This window comes from Stegostoma tigrinum, chromosome 26 (assembly GCF_030684315.1).
Source record: "Stegostoma tigrinum isolate sSteTig4 chromosome 26, sSteTig4.hap1, whole genome shotgun sequence".
NCBI classification, from domain to species: domain Eukaryota; kingdom Metazoa; phylum Chordata; class Chondrichthyes; order Orectolobiformes; family Stegostomatidae; genus Stegostoma; species Stegostoma tigrinum.
Window position 1 is genome coordinate 48,644,086 of NC_081379.1, and position 11,279 is coordinate 48,655,364.

At 42.6% G+C, this 11,279-nt stretch overlaps 1 protein-coding gene across 1 annotated transcript in view; it reads left to right on the forward strand.

Moving 5' to 3' along the window:
- lrrc75bb (leucine rich repeat containing 75Bb) overlaps positions 1 to 11,279 on the forward strand; it is a 39,569-nt gene that overhangs the window by 13,102 nt on the left and 15,188 nt on the right. Inside the window, exon 2 of the mRNA XM_048556465.2 lies at positions 6,864 to 6,992. Coding sequence (XP_048412422.1) covers positions 6,864 to 6,992 — 129 coding nt within the window. The remainder of the gene's footprint in view (positions 1 to 6,863; positions 6,993 to 11,279) is intronic.

Consider the following 11,279-nt stretch of genomic DNA (forward strand, 5'->3'; position numbering starts at 1 on the left):
TCGGACTGTGGGAGGAAACCGGAGCACCCGGCGCAGACCCACACAGACATGGGGAGAATATGCAGACCGCGTACAGATAGTCACCAAAGGGCGGAATCAAACCCGGGTCCCTGGCACTGTGAAACAGCAGTGGTAACCACTGTGCCACAATTTAAGTAGCAGTTCGTCACAGAGCTGAGAGGGGAGAGGGAATAGTGGGGCTCTCAGACTTCCAGTAGCCTTTCTTTCCTCTCTGTTACTGAAACATAAATGATACTTAAAGACATTGCAAAGTGAACACCTTCTAACTCAAGCCAAGACCTAAGTCCAACAGACTGGCTACAAAATTAAGACGTGTCATTGTCAACAACAACGTGGTATCACCAAAAAGCGAGAGCAGTAAGAAAGTCACCTAATTGTGCCCTTTTTGCTTTGGACACTTGATCCGCAGTTTATTCCTTTTAGTCTATACTTTCCAACCATGATATTCCTGCAAACCAATTGTAATCTATTGCAAGATGGCGTCAGAGTAAGAACTCCTGCTGGAGCTCCACTGCTCCACCCACTCTTTTTCTTTTTTTCTCTCTTTTAAAGTTAAAGTTTTGAAAAAAACTTACCAGGAGGTGAATAGAGGAGACCGAGCACTGTCACTGGTGAATGCCAGACACAAGTCGTAGGTCAACAAAGTGTGGAGCTGGATGAATACAGTGGGCCAAGCAGCATCTTAGGAGCACAAAAACTGACATTTCGGGCCTAGACCCTTCATCAGAAAAGCTGATGAAGTGTCTAGGCCCAAAATGTCAGCTTTTCTCCTCCTAAGATGCTGCTTGGCCCACTGTATTCATCCAGCTCCACACTTTGTTATCTCAGATTCTCCAGCATCTGCAGTTCCCATTATCTCTGATTCAAGTCCTAGGACAGGCTGGTGTGGGGTGGTCAGTCATAACCAGGCCAGGCCAGAGCAGGGGCAGCGAGTCCTGGAGTGGAAGTCAGTGGGGTGAGGAGGGTGGGAAGTTCCAGAGCTGTGGCCAGCATGGGGCAGGGATTCCCACAATGGAGGACAATGTGGGGTATCTAGTCCTGGAGCGGAGCAAGGCCCTTGCGACCAGGAGGTGAGGCCTCGAGGTTTGAAGCCCAGCGTGGCCTTCAGACTTGGCATGGGTGGTCTGAAGGCTCAGTGCTGGCATGGACTTGGTTAAAAAGTCTAAAATTCGAGCACTTTAAAGAAAACTTCTATATTCCTATGCTGAACTCTTAGTTATGGTTCTTTCAAGTCTGTAACACATACTTTAGTATTCTGTACCTAGGTAGCCTGTACAAAACTTTTCACTGCACTCCAGTCCATGTGACAATAAAGGCCAATTCAATTCAATTAATCTGTCTTGTCTGCCCGTTTGTGGATGATTGTATAAGTTTGGATTTAAAGGAGGACTAGTTTAAGTTTGAATTTCCTAATTAATAAGCCATTTTGGCCACTTGTCAAATGATAAGCTGCTATAAAAACTTAGTACTCATGTTGTTATTTATGAATGAACCAGGTGTGAGTTTCTTTTTATCTTGGGTAAAGGCTACATTTGGACATTAACTATCTTAGGGATTAAATTAGTCACAGTTCATACTTTGATGACACGAGGAATAGTTTGGCGGGAATTCCAGAGCGCTCTTCTCATCAGAGTCATAACACTCCTCTTGCTCTCTCTCTTTCTGCCTCACACTCTCGCTTCCTCAGTCTTTCTCCCACCCTATGTCTCTCTCTATTACTCTCTCTCTCTCCATCACTGTCTCTCTGTCCCTCCAAAACACTGTTCCAACAGTCTCAAATCTTACAACCCTCTATCTCTCCTTCTCCCTTAATTCTCTTTCCAGTCATTCTCTCCTCATCCTACTGCCCTCACACTCTCCAGACTCCTTTATCTCTCTTTTGTCCTGAGCCCACCCCCAGCTTTCCTACTTCTTTTCAACTTGCTCCCTAATGCTTGTATCTCACTCTCTCTTTCTCCCCATCCCCATTATCTTTTGCCTCTCTGTCCTTCCAAACTTCTTGTCTTCTTTCTTTCGCTTTCTACCTCTTATTCTCTCTCTCTCTCTCCTTCTCATATTATCTGTCTCTCACTGTTTCTGTCTAAATCTCTCTCATGTCACTGTCTCTGTGTGTATCTCTCTTTGTCTTTCTCGGTTTCTGTCTCTCTGTCCATCTCTGTCTCTCTCTCTCTTCCTGTCTCTGTCTCCCTCCGTGTTTCTTTCTCATTGTCTCTCACTCTCTGTTTCTCTGTCTGACTGTCTGTCAGTCTCTCCCACTCTCTCTCTCTCTGTCTCTCCCCAGTGTCTGTCAATACTGTCAATTTTTTTTTCTCACCAACTGTGTTGAATGAGCTTCGTAGACTGGTGATCTCTCTTCTCAGAATGATGAACAATGGGAACCCAGTGTGACATTCAAATCCTGGCTCTACTGCCATCAGGAGATCTGCAGTAGGGTGTTTTTTTCTTTTCCCATGCATTTGTAATTCTCAGTCAGGATGACAGTTCGCAAGAATTTCTGAGGAATCCCTACAATCTGAGTTTGAGCAGGGCCAGACATCTATCCAAGGTGTGCACAGCTGGAGACTTTAAGGTTTAGTCTGAAATGCAGATAAACCCACACTCTCTCGATCACTACTCAGCCCCTAATGTTAACTATTTTCAGTAGAGTATCCAGCTTTGTTTAAAGGCAGAAGCCAATATTCCACATGATGCGAAAACAAGAAATATTAGAAATACTAATTACGTAGATAATGAGAAGAGGATAAATCTGAAACACACTGTCAGAACTGCTCTGTTCCAACTTTCAATCTGTAGTGATCTCTGATGAGGTGTCAGACCAGACAAGAATCACACTGGACTTGAAGCTTTTAACTCTGTTCCTCTCTCCACAGATGCTGCCAGACCTGCGGAGTTTCTTCAGCAGTTTTTCTGTGTTTGTTTCAGATCTCCAGCATCTGTTGTGTTTTGCTTGTCTTGCAAATGAATCTCATCAGCAATCCATGAAGTCGCCACAAGGGCTTTCTTTGTGAAACAAAGTCAAGTTTCAAATTCTCAAGCTTCCTGTGTCGAAGAGTGTGGCAAAAAAGCTGAGAGTTGAGCACAGTGAAATCGAACATATTACAAATGAACAAGAATTAGACCAGTCTAGCTAGTGGAAGGAGATTATTGAACAAAAAGCCTGGCTATTAATGGTCACGCAATATCATCAAGCCTGGCAGACTATGAAAGAAACAATTACAAAGAATTTGTTTGATTAATTTATTGTTGTCACATGTGTTCTATATATTCTCTATGCATGCAATAGAGGCAGATTGTTCCATACAGAGTGCATCCGGATAGCAGAACAGCACAGAATACAGTGTTACAACCACAGTAAGGGAAATATCAGAATTAACATTTGAGCAGTCTGTTCAAAAGTCTGATAACAGCTGATAAAGTAATCATATTTGTATATCTTTGGCCCAATGGAAGAGACTGGAAGACAGTAAACCTGGAGTGAGAAGGGTTTTTGATTATGTTGGTTTCTTTCTGAGGCAGTGGGAAGTATGGATGGAGTCAGTGCATGGGAGGCTGGTTTGTGTCATGGACTGGGCTATGTTCACAACTCTATGAAATAGAGCCGTCAATGGGCTCTAAGTCTGTGACATTCATGTCACGTGTTTGAGTGTCTCTTCCTACCTCAATAGTTTGAGATTTCTTGGATATTGTGGCTACTTTACTGGCTGTAAACAGAAAACCTGAAGCTTCATTTCTAATTAAGGTCTTCTTCAGCTCTTGGCCCTTTGTTGTGTCAATTGTATAAGAACAAAGAGATACCTTAAATAAGGGAGACAGTCTGTTTTGATGAAATATTCAAAACTAAAGATTACTGTGAATGTTTAGCTGCAGAAAATATTCTGCTACAATCAACAAGTGAAGGTCTTATATTTACGAAAGAAACTGGAGGAAGATAGAGAATACAAATCTTTACTTCAGTGTGCAAAAGAGTCCTAATCTGTTTAATAATTGTCTACATGAATCATAAGGGTGCTCCAAGGAATTTCTACCAGAATGCAATTGAAACACTGCAGGATCTGCTTTGAGTTAATGGAATGTTGGTCCCTATTTCAAGGGGTTTGGAGTGTGAAAGTAGGGAATCCTCACTGCAAATGTACAAGGTGCTGGTGAGACCACATCTGAGTGCTGTGAGCGGTTTTGGTCCCCGTATTTAAGAAAAGGATCTCATTTCACTGGAGGCAGTTCAGAGCAGATTCACTAGGATGATCCCTGGTACAGAGGAATCATCTGATGAGCAAAGATTAAACAGGTTGGGACTCTACTCACTGGAGTTTAGAAGAAAGAGGGTGTTCCCATGTCTTAACTTAAGGTTGTCAGCAACTCAGACAATATTTCCATGCCATTCATTCCAACTGTATTCATTAGAACTGTATGTATTAAGTTTTGGAATCAAAGGGACATACAGCTCAGAAAAAAAGCCCTTTGGCACAACTCTGAATTTTTGATTTCTGCATTTCGGAAATTCCTTGTTGAACGATACCTTGACTCATACCAAAAACAACACTTAGTCATTCACTGTGCAATGTGAAGGAAAATTCGCTATCAGCTCCCATCCTCATCTAGAATTTTGTTTTCTTAATAAATCTGTTAAAATAATGAGTCTCCTCACACCAGTCCTCCAGTCTCTGTGTCAATGCAGAACTTCCACTTTGTGACAGAAAGGGAGCTGGAAATGATTGTTCCCGCAAGCAATTGTTCAGTCAGCACCGTGGTTAGCACTGCTGCCTCACAGCGCCCAGGACCTGGGTTCGATTCCACCCTTGGGCAACTGCTGTGTGGACTCTACACATTCTCACTGTGTCTGTGTAGGTTTCCCCCCGGTGCTCTGGGATCCTCCCACAGTCCAAAGAGATGCAGCTTTGGTAGAGGGAAAGCAGCATCAGAGGAGCTGGAAGGCTGCCATTTTGGGCCTAAACGTCAGCCTTCCTGCTCCTCTGATGCTGCTTGGCCTGCTGTGTTCATCCAGCTCTACACTGTGTTATCTCTGATTCCCCAGCATCTGCAGTTCCTACTATTTCTGCAGGTTTGGTAGATTGGCCATGCCACATTGCCCCATAGCTCCATCCAGGGACATGCAGGCTAGGTGGATTAGCCATGGGAAACGCTAACTATCCATGGGATAGAGAAGGGGGGGTGGGATACTCTTCAGAGGGTCTATGTGGACTCAATGGGTCAAATGGCCTGACTCCACACTGTAGGAATTATATGATCCTAAATATTTGTTTAGGGCATCAATCATTTGTTTGAAAAGAGAAACCTTCCCAAAAGCTAAAGTCCTGATGTATTTTATCTATATGTGAGATTTGTGCACAATCCAATGATTTGAATACAAGCACACACTCAGGAATTTCGAGGGTAACATGTTTTAGTCATTTATAATCTGTCAAAATCTATGGCATATTCTTCTATGGACTAGTTGCCCATCTTCTTAAATTTCTCAAAGATCAACCAATCTCATAGGCTTCCAGCAAATGGTCTGTTTTTCTAAATCTTATCCATAAGTTGTAATGGATTCTGCAGTATATCTTGATATCCAAGCCACTAACATTTAGTTCTAAAAATACTTGATTTCTGATTTGACAAAGAGGAGTTTGTACTTTCTTTCCTATTCGTGAAGGGAAGTAACTGTATTTCTGCCTCATTCTTCCATTGCATAGACGTCTCAACTGTGGAACAGAAACTGGGGGCTAATCGCAGTTTGAGAGCCTGCAATCATACTTTGCTGTTTTGCCTCAGGGGCTTCTGGAAGCAGTACTTTTATCAAAAAGAAAATTCTTATGTATCTTCACACCCTTGGAGATCAAAACAAATCCTGTGCTACCATGATAGATTGCTGGTAATTGATTTACCCAAGCTGGAATTGAGGGATTCCTGTTTAGTCACACTCTATCATTAAATATAAATTCCAGACTGCTGTCTCTCTTTTCCTAAATATTTTTTAAATCAACCCAATTAGAAGACAGGTAGGACTTGAACCCATATCTCCTAGCTCAGAGATAGGAACAGTACCACTGTGCCTCAAGAGTACTCTCCCTTTCCTAACTAACTCCCCTTGTTTTGGAAATACTTCCCTAATAAGTGCATTCAGAGATGCTATCACAGTCCACAGAAGTAGGTGGGGCTTGAACCGGGGTCTCTTGGCTCAGAGATAAGGACATTACCACTGTGCCACAACAGTACTCCCCATATAGTGGACGAGAAGCCTACGATGATCTTCAGCTACTCTCTATTATCCCTGGAGCATGTCCTGGCTCATTCTTAAAGGGACTGTAATGGAGAACGTTGCCCAGGGTGTAGATATGTTTTCAGGTGTGTATTGATCCTTTGCCACATTGAGTTGTAATGTTTGTTTATTATTTGGCCCTAAAACAAATTTACATATTCAATAAATGGAGCAATTAGTCCATTAACATTGGTGCATAGGACAACATTTCAATGTCTTTAACATCATAAGAATCAAAGACTCTCTACTTGAATGTTCTCAAGTAAAATTTGTGGGCAAGTCAAATTTGAGACAGATTGCTAGAAGTTTGATCATAAAGGTGGTTTCTAATGAAGAATTATAGATCGAGCAATGGGTAAAGATGTAAGGCGTACAATGTAGGCCTTGGTTGTACACGAGGTCAGAATTAGATGGTAGTGAGTTGAATGATTTATTGATGCTTGCATTTTGCAGCGAAAATACAGTAAAACATACTGAAAAGCTTCAACTGTCCCCACGATCCAGGTCGAAATCAGCAGCAGTTGTGTGACTGGATTGGCAGATCTTGCAAGTTGCTAATTAGCTTTGTTTTCACTTCCTGCAGGATCTGGGCCTGGAAGGCTCCTCGCTGAATGATGTTCTCTATAAACACACAGCCTTCCCGAACCTGGTGGATCCTATATCCCATGACTTGTTAATGAGCCTGGCCCGTGACATCCAGTGCCCGAAGAAGGTGAGTGACAGGCCTACATGGTCTGGCCTAGATGTGACTCCAGACCCACAGCAATATGGTTGAGTCTTAAACTGCCCTCTGGGTAATTAGTGGTGGGCAATGAATGCTGCTCTAGCCAGCGACACCCATGTTCCTTGAATGAATGAAAAAACATTCTGTGAACCTTAGTTACAAGTCCAACCCAATGCTGCTAGCCCCAAGTTTTTAAAAGATAAAAAGTATGTGTTCTCAACAAATAAAGATGGCTGCCAAGAGCCCACATTGACATCCTGTGACATCAGTCAGACAAGCAGGACTTGTATTGCCAGTCTCTAGCCCTTCCCTCGTGTCCCTGAATGTTCCACCTCCAATGCATGCACAGACCAAATCCCTCTCCCCATACCAGCCTTCACCTCAGCAACTGCCCAAAACCAGAATGCCCAGTCTCATCCCACAGGGTTGAGTGAGCAGTACAGTTTGGATTATATACAGACCTCCCCATGTTCTGTGTGTATCTATACTTGGATTTCTCCATATCCTGTGGTCTATCACTGTACAAGGCACTAGTCAGACCTCTGCTGGTATACTGTGAACAGTTTTCTGGCCTTAGCTGAGGAATGGCATTAGAGACAGTCCAGTGAAGGTTCATTAGGTTAATTCCAGATATGGTGGGTTTGTCTCGAGGAGAGATTGAGTAGGTTGGGCTTGTACTCATTGGAAATTAGGAAAATGAGAGGCACTCATATTGAAATCCTGGGGAACTTGATAGGGTAGATGTGGAAATGTAACCCCTTGTGAGACAGTCCAGGACCAGCAGGCATAATCTCAGAATAAGTGTTGCACATTTAAGACAGAAATGAGCAGGAATGCCTTTGTGTCATCCTCACCTCTTACTTTCCCTCTTATTTTGTTCTCATTTGTAAACTTCACTATCATACATTCATTTTCCTCTTCCAATTATTGTTATGTATTGTAATTGTGGCCCGAGCACAGATCCCCGTGGTATTCCACTCGTCAGAGGTTGCTACCCTGAAAATGCATTATCCCCCAACTCCCCAACTTATCTATTTGTTGGCCAGTCCTTTATCCATGCACATATACTACCTCCAACATCATGGGCTCTTATTAAGTATTACCTCTGGGCCAGGTCTGAGCATTAATGTACTCTGAAGGTCACAGTTGAAGAACTATCCCTAGTCACCTCTGCATTGTATTGCAGGTAAAAGGATTCTCACACTCTGAGTACTAGACTTCAGTTAGCTACAGAGCCAAACAGTTAGAAATGCTTGAATTGACTCAGGGTCAAAAGAAATCAGAATGATAGAATCTCAACCCAAGCTGCAAAACTAAAAGTCTTTGAATCAACCTGTTCAACTACCAACATCAAAGGCACAAGTAACCTCCCCTGAAATGGCCACAATGTTTGACTACCTGTTCTTCATGAGCAATTCAGAGACTGACTCATTTTTTTGTAACTTTTTGATTCATTGGGAATCACATTTTCTTCTTAATGTGTGTGTTGAGTTACTAATTGTTCTCGCATTCAGTAATTAATAAACTCTGTCTTTGTTAACTCAAGAAAACATGCTTAAATTGCTCCTTTGATCATTTTATGTCAGGGAGGAAGGTATTGCCTGGAAAGGAAAGGGATTTTAAAAAAAAATTAATCTTGTTCTGACCAGAGGGGCGTGGGGGTGGAGTAGGTGTGGGTGAATAAAAAAGAGGAGGCTGTTCACTCCTCCTCACTTGGGAGTTGACTGATTTGAGGTATCCTGTCTGAAATCGTAACTAATTGGAGAACCTCACCCAAGGTCTGGGTGAAACACACGCTCTCATTTCTCTATCGCCAGTGTCTCCTGTAGCCCCAGATTGAGTTAGATTTCCAGCCGTGTTGTGTTTGGGATGTTTTTACCAGATTAAATGGACTTTGTTACAGTTTAAGTTTGGTCTGAGGTAGCTCCTCAGGATCCATTGTACTGAGCCACAAGATGAATTTACCATGTTGATGGCCCTATACAGAGCAGTACTGCTGTCCCACCAGTTTATTAACACTCTCTCCATGGCCTCCTTACTCCTTGGAATCAGCAAAGGCCAAGCAACTACTTTTTCCGCTCCAGATTTCAGTGCTATAACTATAGAGACTGTGATACCAGCTCAGATTATTAGTAAAAACTAATTGCTACAATTTCATTCCAGAATAAAACATTTTGAGACACACATTACATTGAACAATATTTAACATGACTGACCAGAACCTTCATTTCTTCATCCACTGACTAAAACCCTCCCTCCATCATCCAGTAACCGATCACTGCCTCGTTCACACATTCCATGTGAAAGGTTTTGGCAGTGGGTATCATAGAAATCACAGAATCCCTGTGGAGTGGAAACAGGCCCTTCAGCCCAACAAGTCCACACCAATCCTCAGAGCACCCACCCAAACCCATCCCCCGACAACCCACCTAATCTACACATCTTGGAACATTATGGGCAATTTAGCTTGGCCAATCCACCTAGTATTTGGACTGTGGAAGGAAACTGGAGCACCCGAAGGAAACCCAAGCAAACACAGAGAGAATGTGCAAACTCCACACAGGCAGTCATCTGAGAGTGAAATTGAACCCAGGTCCCTGGCACTATGAAGCAGCAGTACTAACCACTGTGCCACTTTACTGATGATTGAGAATCGACTGATCTGAGGGGAAACTGTGGCTGCGGTGATAGATATGGAATTGCACACTAGAGGAATAATACTGGTTTTACACAGTGGCGGTCCTACAGATCAGGGCACAGGCCAACATATTTCCTGATATAGGCAAAGACAAAGTATCCGGATCAAGTAAACATGAGAGGAGGTAAAGTTCACAGGTAATTTAAAATCATGGAAGTAAGTGAATCCGGGCTGGGGGCAATGCTTGTATGTGGGAAAACTGTGGTAAATATTACTCTATATTGTCATGACAAAAACCTTGTGCTCAGTATTACTTTTTAATGCTTGGAGACAAACACTGGACTTTTAACCAAAAACAAGTACACTGTCCGTAACTAAGATCGACAGAACTATGGAGAACAGAATGTATGGTGGCAAATTGCCATGGGATTTGAGTCTATCAACAGATGACATTGCAGAACAGTGATGAATACCTGACTGTCACACAATGAGGAGTTATCTAGACCTGTCAGTGGAGTTTAACTCATGCACGGTCGTGTTGAAGTTATATGGTATAGTGTTCTGGCCTGTCTGCAGTCTTCTCTTCAATCTAATCACCAAGGCATCAGATAAATATTCACTCAAGGGAAAGTTGCAAACACACAGCCTGATTGACATCAAGGGGAGACGTATGAGAAAGATGTAAGATAGTGGTCGGGGTGGGAGAGACAGTGTTTTTAATGCATTGGAGACAAACACTGGAGTTTTAACCAAAAAAAGCCCCCTGCTCGAAGGCATATGAGCCAGATATACAAGCAAACTCTAATTTAACCTCTTTTTAGTATTGGTATACTGCTGGAGCTATTTGTACTGCATTCCCCCCCCCCGCCCCCAAGGCCAACAAACCCTTTCCAAGGTGCAGCGCTCACAACTGAGTGCAATGCTAGAGCCTGACTATACAAATGTAACATCATTTTATATTCCAGTTGCTTCAAGGTAAAGGTCAATGTGCCATCAACATGTCATACGTACAGGTATTGAATATGAATTAGGAACAAAAGGAGGCCATTCAGCCCATCAAGCCTGCTCTGCTATTTTATAAATGAGCTTCTAATTCTTGTAGAGCCCATACGACCTTTGATTCCCTTAAGGCAATCAAGAATCTATTCAACTTGGGCTTTAACATATTGAATGACCCCACCTCCATGATAATAAATATTAGTACATTTTAGATTAGTACCTATTAGATTTTAATGATTGGTTACCTCTTTTTCTTTACAATGATAAGAGACATTGTATTTTTATGGGTGGGCTGCACTGTAAACGGGTCAGACCTCTACAGGAAGAATGTTTATTAAATTGGAATGGGTGCAGAAAAGATTTACAAGGATGTCAGTGGCACTGGAGAGTTTGAGTCATGAAGGGAGTCTGGATAGGTTGGGACATTTTTCCCTGCAGCGTAGGAGGTTGAGGGGTAACCTTATTGAGGTTTGGAAAATCACGAAGGTCATTGATAATGTGAATAGCCAAGGTCTTTTCCCTAGGGTGTGGTGTACAAGACTAGAGGGGTTATTTTTAAGGTGACAGGGGAAAGATTTAAAGGGGACTGTGGGGGCAACTTTTCACAGAGGGTGGCTGTATGTGGAATGAACAGGCAG